This window comes from Mobula hypostoma, chromosome 6, assembly GCF_963921235.1.
Source record: "Mobula hypostoma chromosome 6, sMobHyp1.1, whole genome shotgun sequence".
In the NCBI taxonomy this organism is placed as follows: domain Eukaryota; kingdom Metazoa; phylum Chordata; class Chondrichthyes; order Myliobatiformes; family Myliobatidae; genus Mobula; species Mobula hypostoma.
Window position 1 is genome coordinate 118,077,732 of NC_086102.1, and position 25,994 is coordinate 118,103,725.

Genomic DNA, 25,994 nt, shown 5'->3' on the forward strand with positions numbered 1-25,994 from the left:
GGCAAATGAAAGACAATATTGGAAAATAGTAGTAGAAATAAATGTCCAGACTATTTTCTAAACGGGGAGAAAATCCAGGAATCTGAGATGCAGGGGGACTTGGGAGTCCTTGTGCAGAACACCCTAAAGGTTGAGTCGGTGGTGAGGAAGACAAATGCCATGTTAGTATTCATTTCAAGAGGTCTAGAATACAAGAGCAAGGATGTGATGCTGAGGCTTTATAAGGTATTAGTGAGGCCTCACCTTGAGTATTGTGAACAGTTTTGGGCCCCTCATCTTAGAAAAGATATCCTGGCATTGGAGAGGGTCCAGAGGAGGTTCACAAGGATGATTCCAGGAATGAAAGGATTATCATACAAGGAATGTTTGCTGGCTCTGGGTCTGTACTCATTGGAATTCAGAAGGATGAGAGGGGATCTGATTGAAACCTTTTGAATGTTGAAAGGCCTAGACAGAGTAGATGTAAAAAGGATGTTTCCTATGGTGGGGGAGTCTCGGACAAGAGGGCACAGCCTCAGGATAGAGGGCGCCCTTTCAAAACGGAGATGCAGAGAAATTTCTTTAGTCAAAGGGTGGTGAATTTGTGGAATTTGTTGCCGTGCAACTGCGGAGGCCAGGTTGTTGGGTGTATTTAAGGCAGAGATTGATAGATTCTCCACTGGACATGGCATCAAAGGTAATGGGGAGAAGGCCGGGATCTGGGTTGAGGAGGAGAAAAAAAAGGATCAGCCATGATTGAATGGTGGAGCGGACTCGATGGGCCAGTTGGCCTAATTCTGCACATATATCTTATGGTCTTATGCTAGAAATGGTCAGAAGTGAAAATAAAACAATTGTATGTGACAGCTGCACACCCCGGTACACCACTTCATCATACAGACTAAACTAGGTGAGGGTAGCCGGCAGGCGTTATGCCCCAGTGTGACAGGGACATATATGTCTGTCCTAGCATGCGAAGTCATCTCTGGTGGACTGGGCGGATAAGATCTACAGTGAGATCCAATGGCCAGGAAGGCGGTTTTGCAAAGCTCTGTGAGGAATGAAGGGCATGATGAGGCACAGAAGAAGTCATAGCCAACTACTGCAACCAAGGAACTCCGGTTGTGACGACCTTTATACAACTAAACCTGGACTTCCGAGATCGAGAGAGCGAAACTGCCCCGGTGCACTTTAAAAACTCCTACACAGGTTTCCTTCCATCATCGGATACAATGGGCAACCACCAAAACAACCATTAGGAACTAATACACAGTTTTATAGTACTGTAGTGGTATTGAATATGTTATAATTTGTTCTGTATTTCATTTTAATATATAATTTGTTAGTCAGTTAAATGCTAGTCTGTCTTTTTAATACCTTTTTAACTACTTCAATGAAACTTTGGCTAATTGGGGCAGCCACTTAATTTGGCTAAAATATACTGGTCCCAAAGTGTTCCAATTAACCTGAATCCACTGTATTGGCCCAACAAAGGCAAATATGGTTATTGTAGATAGGCATCATGGATAAGATTAGCTTTATAAAGTCACATGTACATTGAAACATGTAGTGAAATGTGTCATTTGTGTCAATGACCAACACAGTCCAAGGGTATGCTGAGGGCAGCCACAGATGTTGCCATGCTTCCGGCACCATCATAACATGCCTGCAGCTTACTACGCCTAACCAATGTGCCTTTGGAATGTGGGCGGAAATGGAGCACCCGGAAGAAACTAATGCGAATAAAGGGAAAATGTACAAACTCCTTACAGTGGTGGGAACCCTAATCGCAGACACTGTAAAACATTAAACTAACCCCTGGAGGCCCCATTTCTGCACTGTACAGATCAACAATGAGTTGGTGTTTGTTGTTCCTGTTCTATTCCTTTTTATTTCAAAAATAAACTTTATTCATTTAAAAATACGTAAATACTAAAGAGTACATGACTTTCTTTATATTGGTAGTTTTGTCGAGGCTATATATTCATAGTGCTGTCAGGTCAATACATTTGTGATGTCATCAGGTTAAGATATTCTATGTGCAAACCACCAAAGATACTTTTTATGGTCACTTGAACAATATATCTTTAGAGTGAAGGGCTGTTACACAAGTCTGATTCTTTCTTGAAATGTGTCAAATCACAGTGCAAGCTTGATCTTCCAACTCTTTATGTAAGAACAGTCAGTCACTCTTCCTTCAGGTATTGCTGCATTGTTTACTAAATCTTTTGTCTCGATTTATGGCCCTAGTTTCAGATGGAATGACTTCATTTTCCACCTAAATTAAGAATTCTGTTACAGTCACTTTTCCCGAATGGACAATTTACAACATACCATCATTTAACACTTTATCATTACACAAATACAAATGTAATGTAGCTTCTTCACCATGTTGACCTGGAAAACCATCGCATAAGCCCTAGACTTAATAAAGCTCATCTTCAAAAATCTAAAAAGGAAGGTGGTATGGCCTTGCCTAATTTTCGTTTATATTATTGGGCAGCCAATATTCATTGTCTTATTTTTTGGTCTTTCTTCCATAACTAGTCTGACTGCCCAAAATGGGTGGCAATGGAGTTGAATTCTACTAAGGATCTTTCAACCTCTGCTCTTCTCAGTTCCTCACTTCCTTGTCACTTGCCTAGACTTATTGTTAATCCTCTTATCTGACATACTTTAAGAATATGGGCTCAGTTCAGAAAATTTGATGGTCTTCATGGTATTTCTCTGTCTAGCCCTATTTTACATAATCATCTTTTCCTACCTTCTATGCGGGATTCAACATTCTACGATTGGCATAGAAAGGGTATTAGGCGCTTTGAAGACCTTTTCATAGATAATCGTTTTGCAACTTTTCAACAATTGTCTGTAAAGTTTAATCTACCTAATACTCATTTCTTTAGATATCTTCAAATTAGACATTTCATTAACCCTTTGATATCAAACTTTCCTAAGATGCCTGAGAAAAATGTTTTGGACTTGTTTCTTTGTATTGGGAAAAGGTTTAATATCTGCTATTTGGGATAAGTTAATGATTTTGAGGCGCGCCCCTTTCGATAAAATCAGAACTGCCTGGGAACAAGTTCTAAATATCTCCTTATTTGATGCAGTTTGGGATTTAATTCTTAAGTCAGTCAGCTCAACCTCTCTATGTGCCCGCCTCTGCCTTTTGCAGTTTAAGGTTGTACACAGGGCCCACATAACTAAAACTAAATTATCGCGGTTTTATCCTGACATTAGTCCTGTCTGTGATGTGTAAAGGGGCTGAGGCTTCCCTTGTTCATATGTATTGGACCTGCCCTAGTCTAGAGAAATTCTGGAGAGAAGTTTTTTCAACCCTATCTCATATTCTTAATTGCCATTTAGAAGCTAACCCTCTGGTTGCTCTTTTTGGCACCTTGGGTGAAGTAAATATGCACTTGAGTCTGATTAAATGCCAAACATTATCTTTTGCCTCTCTCTTGGCTAGACGGTTGGTTCTTCTTAGGTAGAAAGATGCTGCCCCACCCATTTACGCTCGGTGGCTGAGTGATATTATGGCCTGTTTAGACCTCGAAAAGATTAATTATTCACTTCTTAATTCGGACATAAAGTTTCCTAAGGTGTGGGGACATTTTCTTGAATATTTTCATAATTCTTCTTTAGGGTAAGTTTATCCTTTTTTTGGTATGCTACAATCCCTTACTTCCAGCTTTTTTTGGTAAGTTATACGGTTTTTTGTTGTGAATTACATTATACTTTTGGTAGTCGGCATTATACTTTCTTTTTTCCTATATATATTTACAGTTCTCTGGGGTTGAATGCTCCGATTGATTTTTTTTTCTTTTATATGCAGAAATGGTTGGCCTGGGTTTTTCTTTTTCAGTGGGAGGTTGGGGTGGATACTAATTCTACATAATTCTCTTTTGGGTGCTTTTTTCTTATTGTTATGAATTACATATTGGATTTGTTTGTTTTGCACTGTATAAATCTCCATTTTGTTGTGGGGTTTTCTTTTGTAGTTTCACTGTAGAAATTTCTTTTCTTCGGTATTCACTAAGGAGAAGGACATTGAATTGTGTAAGGTAAGGGAAACAGGTAGGGAAGTTATGGAAACTATGATGATTAAAGAAGAGTAAGTACTGGAGCTTTTGAGGAATATAAAAGTGGATAAGTCTCCAGGTCCTGACAGGATATTCCCTAGGACCTTGAGGGAAGTTAGTGTAGAAATAGCAGGGGCGCTGACAGAAATATTTCAAATGTCATTAGAAACGGGGATGGTGCCGGAGGATTGGCATATTGCTGGTGTTGTTCCATTGTTTAAAAAGGGTTCTAAGAGTAAACCTCGCAATTATCGGCCTGTGAGTTTGACATCAGTGGTGGGTAAATAGATGTAAAGTATTCTTAGAGATGGTATATATAATTATCTGGATAGACAGGGTCTGATTAGGAACAATCAACATGGATTTGTGCATGGAAGGTCATGTCTGACAAATCTTATTGAATTTTTTGAAGAAGTTACTAGGAAAGTTGACAAGGGTAAAGTGGTGGATGTTGTCTATATGGACTTCAGTAAGGCCATTGACAAGGTTCCACACAGAAGGTTAGTTAGGAAGTTTCAGTTGTTAGGTATTAATATTGAAGTAGTAAAATGGATTCAGCGGTGGCTGGATGGGAGATGGCAGAGAGTAGTGGTGGATAACTGTTTGTCAGATTGGAGGCCGGTGACTAGTGGTGTGCCTCAGGGATCTGTACTGGGTCCAATGTTGTTTGTCATATACATTAATGATCTGGATGATGGAGTGGTAAATTGGATTAGTAAGTATGCAGATGATACTAAGATAGTTGGCGTTGTGGATAATGAAGTAGGTTTTCAAAGCTTGCGGAGAGATTCAGGCCAGTTGGAAGAGTGGGCTGAAAGATGGCGGATGGAGTTTAATGCTGATAGATGTGAGATGCTCATTTTGGTAGGACTAATCAAAATAGTACATACATGGTAAATGGTAGGGCATTGAAGAATGCAGTAGAACAGAGGGATCTAGGAATAATGGTGCATAGTTCCCTGAAGGTGGAATCTTGTGTGGATAGGGTGGTGAAGAAAGCTTTTGGTATGCTGGCCTTTATAAATCAGAGCATTGAGTGTAGGAGTTGGGATATAATGTGAAAATTATACAAGGCATTGGTGAGGCCAAATTTGAGTATTGTGTACAGATTTGGTCACCGAATTATAGGAAAGATGTCAACAAAATAGAGAGAGTACAGAGAAGATTTACTAGAATGTTACCTGGATTTCAGCACCTAAATTATAGAGAAAGGTTGAACAAGTTAGGTCTTTATTCATTGGAGCGTAGAAGGTTGAGGGGGGGGGCCTTAATAGAGGTATTTACAATTATGAGGAGGATAGATAGAGTTTACGTGGATAGGCTTTTTCCATTGAGAGAGAGATTCAAACAAGAGGGCATGAGTTGAGAGTTAGGGGGCAAAAATTTAGGAGTAACATGAGGGGGAACTTCTTTACTCAGAGAGTGGTAGCTGTGTGGAATGAGCTTCCAGCAGAAGTAGTGGAGGCAAGTTCGATATTGTCATTTAAAGTAAAATGGGATAGGTATATGGATAGGAAAGGAATGGAGGGTTATGGACTGAGTGCAGGTCGGTGGGACTAGGTGAGAGTAAGCGTTCGGCACGGGCTAGAAGGGCCGAGATGGCCTGTTTCTGTGCTGTAATTGTTATATGGTTAAATGCATAAAAAATTAATTTAAAAAAGTATATATCCTGTGCCTTCCAAATTATTTCCAGAAATCCCAACCATTGCTGCTCTGCAATCATCTCTGCCAGTGTTCTTTTACAATCAATTTTGGCCAGCTACTCTCTCATGTCTCTGTAATTCCCTTTATCACACTGTAATGCTTTTTTTGCTTGCTTTGACTGTCAAAACATGGAGGAACCAGCACACACCCCCAGAGCCGCTGATGATTCTGTGATTTCAGTTTCTGAGGCTGACGTGCAAGCAGCCTTCAGGAGGTTGAAAGCATAAAAAGCATCTGGTCAAGACAGGGGACTTGGGGAAGTATTAAACACCTGTCTTGATCAACTGAGTGGAGTGTTCATTGAGATCTTTAACATCTCATTTTGGCAGTCTGAGGTAAACACCTGCTTCAATCAGGCTTCAGTTGTACTGGTGCCTGAGAAAAACATGGTAATCTGCCTCAATGACTATTGTCCAGTAGCACTTACATCCACAGTGACGAAGTGTTTTGAGAGGCTGGTGATGAAACCTATCAACTCCTGCCTGAGAAGCGACTTGGATCAGCTTCAATTTGCCTACTGTCTCAACAGGTCCACAGCAGATACCATCTCACTGGCTCTTCACTCAACCCTGGAACATCTGGACAGCAGAAGTGACTACATAGGATGCTCTTTATCGTCTACAGCTTAGCATTCAATACAATCATCCCCTCAAAACTGATCAATAAGCTTCAAGACCTTGGCATCAATATCTCCTTGTGCAATTGGATCCTTGATTTTTTTTCCTCTTGCAGACCCTAGTCATTTGGATAGTTAACAACATTTCCACATCTGCATCAGTACAGGTGCACCACTGCTCTACTCACTTTACACTTGACTGTGTGGCTAAGCACAGCTCCAAAGCCAGATTCAAGTTTGTTGATGACATCACTGTTATAAGCTGAATCAAAGGTGGTGATGAATTAGCATATAGGAGGGAGATTGAAAATCTGGCTGAGAGGTGCCATAACAAAAACCTCTTACTCAACGTCATTAAGACCAAGGAGTTGATTATTGCTTCTGGAGAAAGAAACCAGAGGTCCAAAAACCAGTCCTCAATGGAGGATCAGAGGTGGAGAGAGTCAGCAACTTTAAATTCTCGGTGTTATTTCAAAGGACCTGTCTTGGACCCAGAAGTGAAGTGCAATTATGAAAAAGCATGGCAGTGCCTCTATTTCCTTACAAGTTAGCATAAATTCGGCAGGATATCTAAAACTTTGACAAGCTCCTATAGATGTATAGTGGAGAATATATTGACTGGCTGCATCACAGCCCGTTATGGACACACCAATGCCCCTGAACAGAAAATCTTACAAAAGTAATGGATATAGCCCAGTCCATCATGGTTAAAGCTCTCCCTACCATTGAGCAGATGCACATGAAGCATTGTTGAAAGAAAGCAGCATCCATCATCAGGGACCCCCATCACCTAGGACATGCTCTTTTCTCGCTGCTGCCGTCGGAAAGAAGGTACAGGAGCCTCAAGACTCACACCACCCAGTTCAGGAACAGTTACTACCCCTGAACCATCAGGCTCTTGAACCAAAAGGGCTTAACTGAATTTACCCCATAATTGAGATGTTCCCACAACCTATGGACTCACTTTCAGGGACTCTTCATCTAATGATCTTGATATTTATTGCTTATTTATTTTTAATCATTATTTCTTTCTTTTTGTATCTGCATAGTTTGTTGTCTTTTGCACAATGGTTGAACATCCAAGTTGGTGCGATCATTAATTGATTCTATTATGGATTTATTGAGTATGCCTGCAAATAAGAGAATCTCAGGGTTGTATATGGTGACAGATATGTACTCTGATAACAAATTTACTTTGAACTTTGAATATAGTGCCCAGACAGGCACTACTGGAATACTGCATCCAAATGGGAAGGGCTAGCAATATAATTCCAAGAGCATAATGGAAAGGGATATAGGACCCAGAGAAAATACAAGCAGGAATATAATCCAGATGAAAATAGGCAAATGGGAATACCTGCAAGGAAGAGGAATTGGAATATTTCTCAGGTGCTGTAAAGGGGTCAATACTATATATTTATTTATATATTTAAAAAAATTCAGCTGTGTACAATCTAGTACATTAGATTTATAAGATTTAATTAGGATTTTCATTTATCAAGTTGTCATAAAATAATTGAAAAATAAATGTTCCTTACAATATTATTTTAACCACTCCTTTCCATTCTTGGGTCCAAAAGTCTGGACTACACACACTAGATAGGTGGATAAGGATTAAACTTCTCTTTCATTGGGATCATTATCTCCTTATATGGATTAATATGAACATTTGTTCATATTTTGTGGTGACTCTGTTGTAAATTAGTCATAAAAAGTTGCTAATACTGAGGAATAAAATTTTGCCAGGACTCCTTACAATTATTCCATTAGGAAGGATCTCTGCTTAACATATTGTCCAAGGGACAGTTCCGAATTTTCTCCACATGCAGGTGTGAGCCTGGTTTACATGCTAAAGTCTCCTAGGGGCTCGGCAGATGAAGACAGGTTCCATGGTGATGGTCTGGTTGTACAAAATGATATGTTCAGATTGTTTCTAAGTTAAAATTAATATCATCCATTGGTCAATATATAGTGAAACACTCTGACAGTCTTTCGAAAATGTTTTATTGGTTTGAGAATGTAGTGTCGACATTAATATCTGTGTTGCAGTAAATGCTCCTTAGAAATTGCAGCAGATCTCCCCATTCTAAAACAAAATAAACTAAATCCAATGTAACAGCTTCAATTCCCCAACAGAAAACTCTCTCAACGAATCCTCTTACATTTGAGACCTCAACAGGATTAAGAAAGAAAGCTTAGCTCGCTGCCTGAGGTAGAATCTGTTCAGGAAAGCAAAAAACAAAACAAGAATGTACAACATGTGAAAAAGGAATTGTATAAACTACAGTTATGTACATTTGAATCAATCCCAGACTGTTTTTCATAGTTCTTGATTCAACCTAATCCTGTTGTTGCCATTTTCTATTATTGAAAAATTTAACTTGTCTATGTAAAAGCACTTCTCATCACTTAACACTTCCAAAATAATTTAGTTTCTCAAATCTAGACATGCCCCAGTCATGTACAGTATCTTAGGTAAGAAGTGCTTGTTATTATTTTTATAGGTAAGAAGAACATAACTGAGTTTCTTTTTAATGAAGCATTCCTTCAGCAGTTAGAAGCATGATTTGTTGCAGGTGCTGCTATCTCTGATACTTCAGGTTGTCAGATGTGAGGAAAGAGATAAGCTCTGATCTTCTGGGGAAGATAAAAGTCCATTCCTTCAGCCTCAAAGCTGAGTAGACCTTTTATTTATTTTGTTCATTGACAACTGCAGTGTGGTCAAACCACCACAACCCATATAAACACTGATGTCCTGCTTAAAGATACGTAGAGGGCAAAATACTGCAGATTTTACAAGAATTGCCTATCATTGAAAACTGTTTCTTCCTTAATGCTATTTTCACTTATTGATCTCTTCATCATTCCAGACAACTAAAAAGAGGAAACAATTACTGTTTGGAATTCTTCCACTTCCATGTGTGCTCAATTAATTATTAAAACTTTAACCGTTCTGTTTCACGAAACAAAGTCCAAGTAACCATTTGGTAGAATTAAATAAGAACTACTTAAGATAAAAGCTGGAGCATTGTCCAAGTTTAACTTTCAATCAGTGCATTTACTTAAAGTGAGTTTCAAAACCATCGCAGTATACTTAGTGTCCTGATGGCTTGGCTTTTCTAGCAGGCATTGAATTACCTCCTCACTTGCCGAAGATGCATTCCCATGACTTGACTCAACTGTTCTTTGGAGAGGAAGATTTAATCTAAGCATCATCTGCAATATTCCCTCCTTATCTTTAATTTTGCATTTCAGAGTGTTCCATGAGCGATATGTGGCAAAAATATGAAAATAAGCACTAGAGATTGAGGCAACATAGTGTACTGGCAAAACCCTTCACTGTGTTGGCAACTGACCTATCACTGATCACAGCCAACAAATCATTGACATTTGTACCAGCACTGAAAAAGGGACTATAATCCAATAGCACAACATTTGGTTTAAAAAAAATGTTTTCTCCAGATTCTGGTAATGCAGGCTCTTCTCTGAGGAGGTGGTGATTGAGTAATTGTGCAGACCACATCAAAGGGTAATACTGGAGTCATAAATAGGTTAGTCCAGGCAAAGATGCTCATTTTCCTATCCTGTATATAGATTATTGAACCAGTTGTGCTTTTAAAACAATTTAACATCTTTGTGGTTACTTCATTTGATGCCAACTTTTTATTTTCAGATACTTGAAGCTGACTTCATGTTCTGAATTGGTTAAAGGGAAGAATGCACTTATGTTCCAGGACATTTTGTCCAGTAACACAACCACTGTCTAACTATACCCTTTTCTGCTGTGGTTAACATACAGTTTAAAACCAGATCCCTGTGAAGCTAAGCTATTACTTGCTGATGGAATCATAAAACTATGTAGGCTATTCAGCCCGTCAGGTCTGTGCCAGAATGTTGACTGGGAAGCCTTCTAAAGAAAGTAGTACAAGTTGCAAGTCAGAAACATGTGCAATTTTTACCAATCTTTTTTCTCAGCAATGTGTCGTAACAGTGAAGCGTCTCGTTATATCTTTTGTAAAAAAAAAACACGCAAGTTTTTTTGTAACAAGCAGCTGGGCAGGAGTGTGACAGGGGTGCCCTATTGCTGGGATAATAGAGCACTCCGGTTAGCTTTCATTTTCTCCAGCCTCTTCGATAGGTGGCTGTTGCTCATCTCGAGCTCCTCAATTTTATCCAATGCTGAGCGGACCTATGGGAGAAAATAGAATCACTGGATCACCTCAGATTAGCACGTAAACAACAACGGCTGCCAGCAGAAATAATCATCTAATGAAGTGTGGAGCACAACAACAAGCCAAATGTTATTCCTTGATTAGGGACAGCCCTTTCAAATACTTTGCATCATTTGCGTTACCTTATGTACATGATCCACTTTTCTGCAAAATATGGAGCTTTCAATTTCCCTACATTTCTATAACCACTTACTGTATGGAAACATTATCAAACAGCTGACTGTCACAGTGGGAAATGTAAACGTTTATCTTGAGTGAAGTAGTAGTAAGCTGTATCTATTTCCGGTTCAGACCAATTCTCTATTGGGAGGTGTAAGCTGGAGAGAGATTAGATTAAAAAAAACTAAAACTGTTTCAGAGAGGAAGGGCTCCAACTACATGAACAGACTGAAGAAGCAATGATTGGCCTCTTTGGAAAATGTAGGCTGACATTTGAATGATGGGTCCAGAAAAAAATAAACAATAATCTTCTATTAATGGCACAACTTTAAGGTGATTGCTAGAAGAATCAAATACAAATTTGGGAATTAGCAGATATAGCTGTGTTCTGGAATGCATTTATTTAACCGTGCTATTCAAAAAAAAGGATCAATATCGGAAAGCAAAAAAAATTGCAGGGCTGCAGGGGAAAAACTAGAGGTTTGGGCCAAACTGGAATGCTGTTACAAAAAGTTGGCACAGGGAGAATGGTCTTCCATTGTAGTAGTTCAATAAACTATCATACAAAAACTTGAGCAACACAAAATGCTGGAGGAACTTAACAAGTCAGGAAACATCTATGGAGGGGAATGAACAGTCAAAGTTTCAGACCAAGACTCTTCATCAGGATTGGAAAGGAAGAGGGTAGAAGCCAGAATATTTAAACTTCAGGGTAGATGAAGCTGCAGATGCTGGAAGTCTTGAGCAACACACATAAAATACTGGAGGAGCTCAACAAATCAGGCAGCATCTATGGAGATCAGTCTTATATACATGAACAGATTATCAAAATTATTGATTTCTCACCTAGTCTAATCTGACCAACAATTTCCTTTAATTTTCTAGTTTAAAAGCAACTAATATATTTTTTTTCACCAGAGGCTATTGACTTTACTTCACTACAGTTTATAGGAACAATATCCAAAGTGTGTATGTCAAACCATATTATGTCTTGTCTGTACAGACAATAGGATATTGCATCAACAGGGAGACTCGGATGCTGTGAAGAGATAGAAGTGCTCACAAACTTAAATAAAAATAGTTTTTTGACATGTAAACTGAAGCCATTGAAGGCAGGAGGAGGTGATAGCAGTGCGTCGTGCGTACGTGCAGCTGTCTGGTGAAAATGATATCGTATCCGTTAAATAGGGGCCGTGGACAATTCTGATTTGATGGAGACAGACGTGAAAGCATAGAGGAACATCTGGAGAAATTTCTGAAACGCCCGTTCGCTGCTGTTGTTACTGCGCGATCGAGAATCTTTTCGGAGGGAAGGCCTCAAAATCCCCGGCTTTGCCTGCTGCTGGCGACCGAGACTGAGGTTGAATCGTTCGGATAGAGATGGTGCTTGGCACTTGGTGTCGGAGGGCTGATCGGAGGCTCGAAGTTTTTGGACGACTCAGAGTCAGGCATGGCAGGGAGAATTTTTCTTCCTTCTCCCGTCTGCGTGAGATGTGGGACTTTCGAGAAACTTTGCCATGGACTGTTCTTCATCAAGTTATGGTATTGTTGCACTGTTGTAACTATATGTTATAATTATGTGGTTTTGTTAGTTTTTTCAGTCTTGGTCTGTCCTGTGTTTTGTGGTATCACACCGGAGGAATATTGTATCATTTCTTAATGCATACATTACTAAATGACAGTAAAAGAGGACTGCGTGTCCTCATAATCTAGACCAACTGGACATCAGATATATATGTCTGCATTAAAATATTCTATTATTAAGTTCCCTTGAATAATTGTGAAGCCTTCACCTTACCTCTCTTTGGAGTTTGCGCTTCTCAGCTTTGAGTTCATCTTCCACTTTCTCTGCATTTTCTGCTGCTGTCTTATATCGTAAAACTTGGCCTTCAAGTCGAATGATCTGAAATAATTTCCAATCAGACCATGCAAACACACCCCCAAGAAAATATAAAACATTAATTAATTTCATAAGAGGTAAATAGAAAACTTTACATGTAGAAAAAGGGCTGCATGCAAGGGCACTAGTCAATAATTGAAAGTTCACAGTGTGGCAACTAACATCTCTCAGCTAATTTATTATTATGTATATGGTTAGTTGAGGGTGGTATCTTGTCAAAGGTACAAGGAGGGCTCTTTGTTCATCTAACAATGCTAGTAGAATTTTCAACATCTCTGAATCACAGGAAACAGACCAGTGCAAAATCTAGTATGAAAATCAGGACATGGCACTTCAAAAGTATGCTGTGTGGAACAAAGTCCAAAATGAAGTGTGACTCATGCAGAAGCAAGGCAAGTGCCAACTGAACAAAATGATGGTACTCTTCCAGGACAATTCCTTTACCACAAACCAGGGTTTATCTAATTGCAAAAACAAACCCTACAATTTTTGCTCCAGGGATCTAGGTGAAGTTTTGCATCTCTTATTCAACTTTAATATTTAAATTGGACCACACAAACATTTTGGATAAGAAAAGCCCACTAAGATGGAAACTGAATACTCTAACTCCATATACAAGTTTACAGATGATACCACCATAGTGAGCAGTATCTTGATGAGTTGGAATACAGGGAGGAGATAGAGGACTTAGTAACATGGTGTCATGTTTTCTCTGTGTCAGCAAACAAAAGAGCGGGTCATTGACTTCGGAAAGGGAGGCAGTGCACATGCTCAACAGTGCTGAGGTTGAGAACCTCAAGTTCCTAGACTGAACATCACCAACAGCCTGTCCTGGTCCAACATGTAGATGACATGACCAAGAAAGCTCAACAATGTCTACTTCCTCAGGCGGCTAAAGAAATTTGGCACCAACCCTCACCAATTTTTATCAGTGCACCATAGAAAGCATCCTATCTGAATGCATCACAGCTTGCTACTGCAATTGGTCTGCATGTGACCACAAGAAACTGCAGGGAATTGTGGACACAACTGAGCATATCATGGAAACCAGCCTCTCCTCCACGGACTCTGTCTATACTTCTTGTTGCATCAGTAAAGCAACCAGCATAATCAAAGACCTGGGCATTCTCTCTTCTCCCCTCTTCCATCAGGCGGAATATTCAAAAGGCTGAAAGCACACACCACTAGGCTCAAGGACAGCTTCCACCCTGCTGTCACAAATTTACTAAATAGTTCCCTAGCCTGATAAGTTGGACTCTTAACCTCACAATGTATTTTGTTATGATCTTACACTTCACTGTTTAATTGCACTGCACTTCCTTGTAGCTGTTACATTTTATTATCCATTGTTTTTTTAATCTTGTTCTACTTCAATGCACTAATATAATTATCTGATCTGTATGAACAGTATGTGAGAGAAGCATTTCACTGTATGTCAGTACATGTGAAAATAATAAAGTAATTCAAATTCCAGATTTTATGTGGAGTCACTGATATAGAGAACCAAATTGATAAACTAGTTTATTAATGTCACATGTACTAAAGTACTGTGAAAAATATTTCTTGCATATTGAGAGAGTAAAATAAATGGCTGATTAGGATTGAGGATAGAATAGAGTTAACAAGGGGAATGGACATTTTCTCCTCTTCTTTTTCATGCAGGAACACTGAAATTCTTACATGTTGTTCCAGTGCAGTTATTTCCTGTTCGGTCTTGGTGAGTTTAAACTTGTATTCGCTGATTTGTCTGTTAGCATCTCCTTTAAAAAAAATCCATCAGTTACAATAAGCAAAGGTTTGTCTATTTTGAGAATGAAAGATTTGCAAGTGATCAGGGATCTGGCCCCCAAAGTGAGCAGATTTGTAGCTGTATCGCACACACAGAATGAGTCAAACACCAGGATAAAGGTCAGGGTTGGGGTGGGGGGAGACAACACCAAAGAGAAAAAAGCAAATCAAACACGATGGTCAAAGATATTCTGTAGAGGAACAGAAACGTGAAACAGATACTTTATTAGTTTGAACTTTACGTGAGCTCAATTGGGCTGACAAGTTTCCTGAATAACCTCATTAAATCCTGTCCAACATCAAAATACAGAGGACAAAATTTCTGGAGATTATGTGTTTACAAGCCAATGAAAAACAGGAAATTTAATTTTGGGCCAGAGAACTCGTCTGACCTGGAGAGGTCCTTTTTTTTTGTGCTTTTCCTGCATGGATACCATTTAAACTACATAACAAGTATAATTTGACTTTGGATAACATCATAATAGCTTGCTTCAAAATGGTTACTGCAATTTCTCACCATTGTGACTTCCATATGATAACATCTTTGTTTTGCAACTAGAGAGAGCTAAGAATGTGTGGAGGAGCAATTTGCTTTATAGTCATTCTTTGAAAGGATATGCAAGGATTTTGAAAATGTGCTGCTCAATATAGCATACATAACCCATGTGCGTGATAACCTGAACAGGTTGGATATCCAGTCAGCAACGGTGTGATACCATTCTCAAAGTAGGCCACATAGAGCAAGAGCTGACTGGAGCACGAGACCTGCACTGAACTATCTAATACCACTACAGGAATCATACATAAACAAAGGCACACATTAAACAGATGACAGGAATTTGAGGCTTACTCTGCACATCAATGACCTGCACGTCCATCCCGTTTTCCAAGATTGTGTCACTGAACACTGCCTTTTCCACTTTTCCACTCTTGGTTTTCTCATCCAGTTGTGCTTTTAATATTTTAATCTAATGGAAACAAAAAAAAAATCAGAATGAAAACTAAATTCACACAAACATCTGTTGTGTCAATCTAGGTGCAATTTAAAATGCAAGGATCACATCTGACTCACGCAGCGTCCAATTTAGAGAACTAAAAGAAACAACTTATTAGGCATAAAGAGATGAAAGATGGCAGATGCTAGAATCTGAATAAAGCCTTCTTTTCCCCTTCTCTCAAATTCATCTCCCTGTTTGCCTGCTTCGCTCCCTTTTATTCTCATTCTCCCCTCCCCCCCTCCAAACCATTTCTCATCCCCCTTTCAGTCCATGGCCCCTTCTTTAATTTATTCCCCTTTCCCCAGCTGTTCTCTTCTAATTTTCCGCCCTTCAGCCCCGCCCCTACCCATCCCCACCCCTAATTTCTTTCCTTCTCTTATTTCCCGTCCTTCAGCTCCTCCCTCACCTGCACCCTCCCCTTTTAGCCTGTTTCTACCCCAAATTCCTTTCCTCTTGTTCTGCCTCCTTAACTCGTATCCTTCTCTCACCTTACTGTTCTCACCTCGCCGAAGGTTCTTACCTGCTCTAATAAGGCTTCCTTTTCATCTACAAATGTATTTACCCTAAAATCTGTGGAAGGAAAAAAGAAGAAAACTTTATGAATAAATCAGGGTACACAAATACTCATATTTAAAAGTATAAACACGAGACAAAAGAGAATGAGGAAATGTTGAAGTTAGTATAAAAAGTTAAATGAGTTATTCACATACCACAAAACACGGCAAGGGTGAGCCCAGGTTTAGTTCAACGTCAGTATGAGTGCTGGAACCTCGGGCTGCATGCAAACAGTCTACTCTTCCATTTTGTTTAGCATGCAAATTCCCTACAGTCAAACAGAACTGGAACACAAAATCTCATTATCCTGGTAATTTGGGGTTACATCAAAGATTATAACACACCAGAGAGAGGGAAGAAGATCGGTGGTAGGGGTGGAGGGAGAGAATGGGAGAAATAAAAGCAGGCGGTGAATGAAGCAGAAGGGCAAGATACTAGCAAAAGAAAGATAGATTGTGAAAAGGACTGAATGAAACTGACAGGATGAAAAAGAGCAAGATAGACTCGGAGATTACACAAACAGAGAGTGTGAGGGAGAGGGGGCTGAGGGAGTGAGGGAGGGAAGCAGAGAGAAAGAGTGTGAGAGAGAGAAATTTGCTCCCTGGCATCATGACATACAATCCAAGTTGCATCCATGCAAAATACCAGCCATGCACATGCTTAGTGTTTTCATTGTGCTCGACTTAGATGTTAATAGTATGTAAAAGGGGCCCCTTGGTGTGTTATAATTTTATAATTGCACTGTTGTAATCGACAGGTTATATTTTCCAAAAGGAGTTTACAATTATTAATTTTTGAAACTACGCAATTACTACAGTTAGTGGGAATGAGCTTGTGGAATGAGAGGTATGAATTGTAGGAGAGACAAATGTTACACAGGAATTGCAGTAAAACTCTGATAATCTGGCCTCCGATTGCTCATGTTTACTTATCAAACCAGAATGTGTGCCTAGGTGTGCAGCTAGGGTTGGTCTTTGAAAAATCAGAAACATGGGGAGGTCTGTGGCTGGAGCCAGCTTCGAGTATTTGTATATTTCCTATTCTCGTTAACCTTATGGGGTTTACTAGAAAAATCATTATACTACCGTGTAACATGTAAAAAAGCAGTAAATATTAGTGTGTTCGGGTATTAATGGGTGTTATGTATCCAACTGTGCAGAAAATTAGATAAGCTAGTCTGAGGGTGCCAGATTTTCTCAGTTTTACTGTTTAGGCTTGTCACGTGCACAAAAAATGATCACCAGAAAATAAATGCTGAAATTCATATTTCTATCATTTTCTCACTGGGTGAATTGAGACGAGCATGTAACCTTACAGATACTCTCAGGAATGTAGCCCTATTCTGTGGGGAGTAAGACTGTGACTCTCCTTAGGAGTGGGCGAGTGTCTGAGAGTTTGTCATTTTCTTCAGAGTGTAGCCTATCTCAGACCTGGAATAGGGGTACAGCTGTGGCTCCTCCAATAATCATGACCTCTATAATAATAATAGGTACGAGGTATGTGTGTGTTCTGTCCGTGACAGGACACTAACCTGTTACAGTGATTTTACCTCAACTACAATGATGGAATAGAAATCTTTACCTGTAAAATTTCCTTAAGTTAATGAGTTTTATAAAACTGTGATTCTTGTGATACAGTGTTGTGCCAGTGGTCTACTGATTCTGACAGTAATGAGATGTGCAAACATGGCAGGTAATCAAATCCACCCATGTGAGAGTACAGAAGCGGGATGGTAAAACGGGGGGGGGGTGGATTGCCCACACCATCACCCTATATTCTCACCTTGATAAACAGAATTTTACCCTTGACATAGAAAACACTCTTTGAAAGATGCAATTTCTTAATTCCCTTAAGGCAATCCATACGATGTTGTATAATTGGAGCAGACTCGATGGGCTAAATGGCCTATTTCTGCTCCTAATTTTGGTGGAGTGTAGTGCATTCAACCTGTATGAAAGCAGATTCTTCCCTTTCCATATCCTGCTTTTGGTTCAAGTTACTGTTAATTCCGTAATGACAATTTACTAACTACCCTTCTGAGCAAGGGACCTTTAGCTTAATCAACAGCTCAATCCAGTAGCAAGCAGGTTTTCCACTTCTCTTATCCCCAGTTCTCCAGGGCATTGAAACTGGTGAAACACTACCCCACATCCTCCATATTAATGTCATGGATGACAGGCCTGCAACGACCAGAACTTGTCATTACTAGCTAAGTTGTTGATAGAATTACACCCTGTGGCCACCTTATTTGGTACCTCCTGTACCTAAAGTGGTGACTGGGTATATGTTTTGTGGTCTTCTGTTGCTGCAGCCACCCATTTCAAGATTCAACGTGTTGTGCGATCAGAGATGCTCTTCTGCCCACCACTGTTGTAAAACATGGTTATTTCAATTATTCTTGACCTTCTGTCAGCTTGAACCAGTCTGGTTATTCCCCTCTGATCACTCTCATTAACAAGGCATTTTCCCCACAAAGTTGCTGCTCACCGGATTTTTAATTTTTCGCACCATTGTCTGTAAACTCTATAGACTGCAATACATGAAAATCCAGCAGATCAGCAGTTACACTAATAATCCCATTTTACACTAATAATTATTCCATGTCAAGGTTACTTGCATCACATTTCTCCCCCATTCTGATGTATTGTCTGAACAGAAACTGTACCTCTTGACCATGTTTGCATGCTTTTATGCATTGAGTTGGTGCCACATGATCGGCTGATTTGATATTTGCATTAATGAGCAGGTGTACCTAATAAAGTGGCCACTGAGTGTATATTCTCATTTATAAAAACTGGATCCATAAATGCATGTGTTTGGATTCTTCCAAACTCACTGATATGTACAGTTTAGGCCCAAACCTTCTCTCACGTGTAAATGAGCAGCATCTCAATTGATTTTAGATTGAACAGTTTGAACAGAACGTACAAGTTGTGATCTTTTATTCAGACTCCAGCCATTTCATAATGTCTCACTGATACATGTGCCTATTTAAGGATAGTGAGTGATATTAATACATACAAAAACTGTAACATAACACAGTACGCAATAATTTTTCAAGGCTCCAAAAAATGTATTAAGGCATAACAATAAGAACTCAAAGTTTTGGATGCAATTTGTGCTTCTTTAATTTTAAGTAGCTGTTCAGGGTTTATTTCAAATTTCACAGCAAACATGAACTTAAAAGTAAGTTGATGTTTTCAAGGGAATGTCTGAAGAAAGGCAGGGGGATAGCAGGGCACGCATAGGCACAAATCATTACATGCAGTTATTAAGCAGATAGGCTTTTATCATAGAGAGCCTCTGTCTAAACCAAGAGCGACTGCACAACCCTAACTGATTTTGCTGTCCAGCTATTGTAGAAGTGTGGACAGTAATCAGAACCAGAAACCTCATCTGGTCACTCTGCAGTAGTTATTGGTAAGCAGGACCTTTGAGTTTTCTACCTCCTACCTAAGAGTTACTGGATATTGATCAACAAAAGGAACCCTGAATGACTTCCCTGCCTAATTCTGGCATGTCATTTCCCTGCCCAATTCTGGCATGTCATGGACAATTGTAGGCACCCAATTTCTGCCGCCTCCTTATAATTGCTCTATGTTTAAAAACAGAATCTGGATTTCTGCACTTTTTATTATGTATGAGAAGTTCAAATTGATTTTGCATTCAAAACATTTCATTAAGCAGCAAGTATTGCACCATCAAGTAGTAGCCACATGGCAAAGAGATCAGTTGAAGACAAGTTGTCAACTGTGATCTGAGAAAAATGTGCAAGGTTTAGCTTGGCTTGTTCACAAAGAACACGCACATCATGGAAAGCTTAAAGAACAGGCAAGATGTGCAGTTAGCCAAGGGCTACAGAAGCTGGTGCTGGTGAAGCAGGATTGAGCACAGCTCAGAATATTGTGCAATAGTAGCTCAGGGCCAAGTGCAAACTTTATCAAAATGACAAATATACAAATTTATATTAAAATAACAATTCTGATAGTTCTTACAGTGTAGTTTTATAGTGCAATCTGCTGACTTGCAACAGATTTCATGAAAGTGAACACTCATCTTTACTTTTGCTTTTTCTCTTACTATCCTTTGTTGTCTCAGGAAGCCCCATTTCTTCTTCTGCTTCTTTCATATTGCCTTCTGCTCCACTAATGCTGGATATGCCCCTCTGATTCTCATCCTGCTGTTGGCTGCCATCATAGTTGGATTGCCTGGAACTACTGTTGCTACGCTGGCACTTCTGCTCAGCATATGCTGCATCCTTATTGCAATCAGTACTTGGAGTTAGATCCTCACTGGACCCTGCATTCACAATATGTCTGCGCTCAGCCTCACTTTCAGCAGATGTCTCTCCCCTTTTCTCTTCACTCTTAGATGCTTCTTCATCATCTTGTAATATGTCATTCATCTTTCTGTCCCACTCTAACTGATCCCCTTTCTCAGCATCCTTATCTTTGACTCTGATCTCTTGTTCTTCAGTTTCTCTCTGAGTATCTGTTGATTCTTCAGTCCCCATTTTGTTTATCTCAGAGCCATGCATCTTTTGTTCTTGGTTGGTCCCAGAATCTCCTTCACCCTTTTCAGGATACAGTTTTTCATCATCTCGAATTATTTGCTTGGCAACATCCTCCAGTGCCATTCTACCCATTGCTGGATCCTGCTGTGCAGCTTGCACTACTTCCTCCTGTCCTTCATTCAACTCAGGCCGTGTTCTTCCATCCTTTTCTTCAGCATCACTGACAGCCCCTTCAGATATTTGGGCATTATCCTCAAATGCTTTATTTCTGCTACTGATATCCAGGATTTGTCTGGTTCCTTCTTCATCTCCAAATTGCAGATTCTCTTGAGATGTTCGCTCTTCAATTACTCCAGTCTCACTCTCTCTCACCATCTCTTGTTCAGTTTTGCTGTGCATTACCTCGTGAATACTCTTGGAATCACTTTCTGGTTTGCCTTCACAGATTTCTTCCAAGTTCTTGTTTTGCAATTGATTGGTTTTGCAGCTCTCATGAACTTGTCCTTGTAAACAACACTCAGTTTCTTCATCTATGATTTCTTGCAGTTTCTCCTTTTGTATCAAAAGATCAGTGAGCTTTACTTCTTCTGATTCTTCAGCTATACAAATCTCATTCTCATTTCCTTGTGTTCTTCCTAGGATACTCGCGCCGTGCTGTTCTTCACTTTTTTGTCCAGAGTTGACTTTATCCTCCCCATTATGTTCAGGATCTTTAAAGTCATTATTTTCCTCTCCTCTTGGGCTCTTGACATCATCCTCTCCTCCCCTAAATCTTTTGACTTCTTCCCCCTCCTTGCCTTTGGGCCCTACAACCTCATCATCTTCTTTGAGGCTTTTGAACTCTTCCCCTTCTACATCTCTGGGGCCTGTGACTTCATCACCTATTTCTATGGGACTTTTGCTCACAGTCTCTTCTTTAAATTCACCCCCTTCCTCTTCCCTGGGAACTTGGAACTCACTCTCCTCCTCTCCTCTCAAGTCTTTGACCCGATATCTATCTTCACGAATGCTCTCATCTTCTGCTAAAATGGGGCCTTTGTCTTCACCTGCATCTTCATCCTTTGGGCCTATGGCCATATCTCTCTCTTCACTTCTTTCCTTATCAGCTTCTGCCCTGGGGTCCTTGACCCTATCACTCTCCTCTCTGGAGCCCTCGACTTTACTAACATTAGAATCAATGACTACGTTGCCCTCTTCACCTCTGGCTTTGTCCTCCCCTCTAAGGCCTTTAATCCCCTCTCCCTCTTTTCTGGAGTCTCCTTCAATATCCTGCATGTCTCTTCCTGGAAGGTTGACTTCATCCCCTTCATCACCTTTGACCTCATTATCTTTGATACTTTTGATTTCGTCTTCCTCTTCACTTCTGCCCTCATCCGTTTCTTCTCTGGATTTTTTGACCTCACTCCCCTCTTTATCTTCAACTTTATTGTCCTCTTTGGAAATTTTAATGTCATCCCCCTCCTTTTCTCTGGGATTTATGACCTCATTTTCCTCTTCTCTGAGCCTTTTGACCTCATCCTCTTCTTCACCTTTGGAGGACTTGACCTCATCCTCCTCTTCTCCATTGCCCTTGACCTCACATCCTTCTACACCTCTGACCTCATCACTACTCTCCATGGGACCTGTAACTTCACCTTCCTTCTCTTCAGGTCTGTTGAACATATCTGAACTAGCGTATTGAAACTCACACGCACTTTCCTTAATCTTAAACTCATTGTTAATATCTCCAGAAGCTTCCATCTCAATTTTTCCTCCTTGGATTTCCAATTTTGCTGCATACTCTTCTTGACATTTATTAATACCTTCTTTGGAGTCCTCAGTCTCATAGAGATCAATTATTTGGACTATGTTGTCATTTTTTTCTTTTCCCTGGTCTTTATCCCTACCATTGCCTTTATCCACATCAACACTGGAGCTCCCGACAGCTCTTTCACTTTCATGACCACTGTCACCACTCTCCCAACCATCTTCATCATACAAAATTCCACATGTATTACTTTCTTTGTCAGTACCATGATCTGTTCCACAACCTTCAATGACACTCTCTTTATTGTCACTTTCATCCATTCCATGGCCTTTAATTTCCTCTGCAGTGAAGCCTTTGTGCTCTTCTTCATCTTCTCTAAGTTCCCCAGCTTTATCCTCATTTTCTCTGAGCCGCTTACCTTCACCTTCAAATTCTACAGCTTTACTTTCAATCTCAGTTTCTGCCTCGTTTGTTTCCTCATTCAGTGTCATTTTCAGGAGACAGCCATGCTCTAAACTGCCTTCCACTTTTTGTTGCTGCAACAGTTGTCTGGTTCCATCACATGGGTCTGCATCTGGAATGAGCTCAGCTTCATTTGCCAGTTGTTCTTTCCCTTGTTCCAAATTTTCCATTTCTCTATCCTGCTGACAGACTTCTGTCCTCTCTTTCACTGTCATATCATCCGTCGAATCCTGGCCTTCACTATGAATGCATGCATGGTTAACTTCATCTCTGATCACAGGCCTTCCTTCCTCCCTTGGATGGCAAGCAATCTCTTCATTTTCCTCCAACTCCTGAAGGGCTGCTCCTTTTATTAAACCACTCCTTACCTCAGCCTTTTCTGCTTTTTCCTCTACTTCCTCCAGCTCTTCAGAAACTGTGAATCCACTAGCTACAGACTGCTCCTTTCTCTCATCTTTCTCTGCCCCATCCAGCTCATGGGTGCCTTCCCCGCTTGATCCAGATAGATCATTCTGATCTGACTGAATTAGCAATTGCCCAGCTTCCCCATTATTGATTATAGCACCCTGAACAGCAAGTGGGCAGATTTCACTCTCCTGAACTGTTGAATGGAACTCAATGTCCCGATTGACTGCCTGCTCCTGTTCTGTCTCTTGCATCATTGCTCCACCTAGATCCCTCTCTTCAACCTGGTGAAAACCAGCAGTTCTTTCTTGTGCCCTTGTCAAGTTTCCCTCTTTCACTTGGACTGACCCTATCTCACCAGAGATGGTCTCACCCTCATCTTGTGACTTTTCCTGCAATTCATGCCCCGACATCTGCTGCTGGAAAATTTGAATAGACTTTTCTACTACATTTTGCACTATTTCCTGAGTTTTCTCTAAAATCATTTGATAGTCAGCTCCGTTTTCAACATCATTAGAGTTCTGGTTAGCTTTCTCCTGTAGCTGATTCCCATTCACCCTTGGGTCACTTTCACTACCCTCACTGCAACCATAACTCTGCATTCCTTCTTCAAATCCTGAGGTGTCGCTTATTCCCTCAGATATCACTTTACCTCTAGAGTTTTGAGTGTCACTTGGACTTTGCTCTGCATCATCAAGATTAGATGCAGTACATTTTATCTGGTCTGCATTTCCATTATCTCTTACAGTCATTGTTGGTGCATCAGTCTCAGTTAGTTCCTCACAATTCTCAGCTTTGTCCTTTTCTTCCACATTATCCATTAATATCTCCCGATTCCCAGTCTCCTCCATCTGTTCATCAATTCCAGTATTCTGCATGTCTCCTGTTTGCTCAACAGCCTTCAAAATCTCACTCCTCATCTGCAATCCGTGGGTTTCTCCTATAAGGATCATTGGAAGAGGTGAAGACATTATGCCTGAGTTAACCCTTCTGAGTTAGGACTTTTCTCTAAAGAGCTGTAATTTGTCAAATATGTGTAAACCCTCAACAAAAAAAAAATACACATACTGGAAATCTTAAACTAATATTCCGATGAATGGCTACTGACCTGAAACATAAAATGTATTTCTCTTCCCACAACTACAACCCAGTCTGCTGAGTACCTGCAGCAGTTTCTGTTTGATTTGTAGTCCCCAGTTCTCCTGGCTTTTGTAAAAGCATTGGAGTGAAATTTTCACAGCATCTCTCGGGGCGGGGGGGGGGGGGAGTGGGGGGAATTTCACCTCCCCTCAAGGGACTTTGATTAAAACTGAGTAATGTCATTAACTGACCCAAAACTTGTTTAACCTCTTATGATGTTGACCATAATTTATCAATTGTGCTTTTTTTATTTCTTTGTAAAAATTTGGCTATTCTTGGCAAAGCCGACATTTATTGTCCAACCCTGATTGCCCTTGAGCAGGCAGAGGTGAGCTGCCTTCTTGAACCACCGCAGCCATCTTGTGAAGGTACACTTACGATGCTCTTGGGATGAGAACCTTAGGATTTAACACTTACCAATGATGAAGGAATGACAATACATTTCCAAGTTGGGATCACAGACAGGAGGAAATCTGTAGCTGCTGGAAATCTAAGCGACACACACAAAATGCTGGAGAGCTGGAGAAGCTCAGCAGGCCATGCAGCATCTATGGAAAAGAGTAGTTGACGTTTCAGGCCAAGACCCTTTATCAGGACTGGCGAAAAAAAGAGATGATGAGCCAGGGTAAGAGGTGTGGGGAGGGAAGGAAGAAATACACGGTAGTAGGTGATAGGTAAAGCCAGGGGTGAAGTAAAGAGCTGGGAAGTTGATTGGTGAAAGAGAAAGGGCTGGAGGAGGAATCTGAAAGGCCATGGAATAAAGGAAAAGGGGAGGAGCACCAGAGGGAGGTGATGGGCTGGGTAAGGAGATAAGGTGAGAGAGGGAAATGGGAATAGGGAATGGTGAAGGAGAAGGGGGGCATTAACAGAAGTTCAAGATGTTCCATCTGGGTAGCCTCCAACGTGATGGCATGAACATCGATTTGTTGAACTTCCAGTAATGCCCCCCACCATTCCGCATTCCCATTTCCCCCTCTCATCTTAACTTCTTGCCTGTCCATCACCTTCCTCTGGTGCTCCTCCCCCTTCCCTTTCTTCCATGGCCTTCTGTCCTCTCCTATCAGATCCATCCTTCTCCAGCCCTTTATCTCTTTTACCAAGCAACTTCCCAGCTCTTTATTTCAATCCTCCCCCTCTCCTGGTTTCACCTATCACCTGCTACCTTGTATTACTTCCTCCCCTTCCCCCATCCTTCTTACTCTAAGCTCCCACCTTTTTTTCTCCAGGCCTGATGAAGGGTCTCGGCCCGAAATGTAAACTATACTCTTTTCCACAGATGCTGCCTGGCCTGCTGAGATCCTTCTACATTTTGTGTGTGTTGCTCCAAGTTGGGATGGTATGCAACTTGAAAAAGAACCTGTAGTCATGATGCTCCCTGTGCCATTAACATTCCTGATGATAGAAACTGCAGATCTGGGACGCGTTGTCAGAGTAAGTAATTGCAGTGCATTTGCAGATGAAGCACACTGAAGCCACTGTTCACCAGTGGTGGACAAAGTAATTGTTTAGGATAGTAAATGTAATACCAAGTGGGCTACTTTAAGCCGATTGGCACTGAGCTTCTGGGAACTGTTGACAATGCACTCATCCAGGCAAGTGGATGGCATTCCACACATTCCCTACTTGTAAACAGTGAAAAGGCTTTGAAGTTTAAGAAGTTAAATTATTTGCTGCAGGAAGCCCAGCCTCAGGGTATGTCCACACTATGCCGGAT

General features: G+C 40.4%; 1 protein-coding gene across 1 annotated transcript in view; it reads right to left on the reverse strand.

The window, feature by feature from the left end:
- Nucleotides 1-8,369: 8,369 nt before the first annotated feature.
- LOC134348749 (trichohyalin-like) overlaps nucleotides 8,370-25,994 on the reverse strand; it is a 143,189-nt gene continuing 125,564 nt past the window's right edge. Inside the window, exons 22-27 of the mRNA XM_063052551.1 lie at nucleotides 20,064-24,080; nucleotides 15,979-16,028; nucleotides 15,311-15,428; nucleotides 14,353-14,432; nucleotides 12,571-12,675; nucleotides 8,370-10,570 (exon numbers count right to left, since the gene is read on the reverse strand). Of these exons, the coding sequence (XP_062908621.1) occupies nucleotides 10,460-10,570; nucleotides 12,571-12,675; nucleotides 14,353-14,432; nucleotides 15,311-15,428; nucleotides 15,979-16,028; nucleotides 20,064-24,080 (4,481 nt within the window). The 3' untranslated portion in view covers nucleotides 8,370-10,459. The remainder of the gene's footprint in view (nucleotides 10,571-12,570; nucleotides 12,676-14,352; nucleotides 14,433-15,310; nucleotides 15,429-15,978; nucleotides 16,029-20,063; nucleotides 24,081-25,994) is intronic.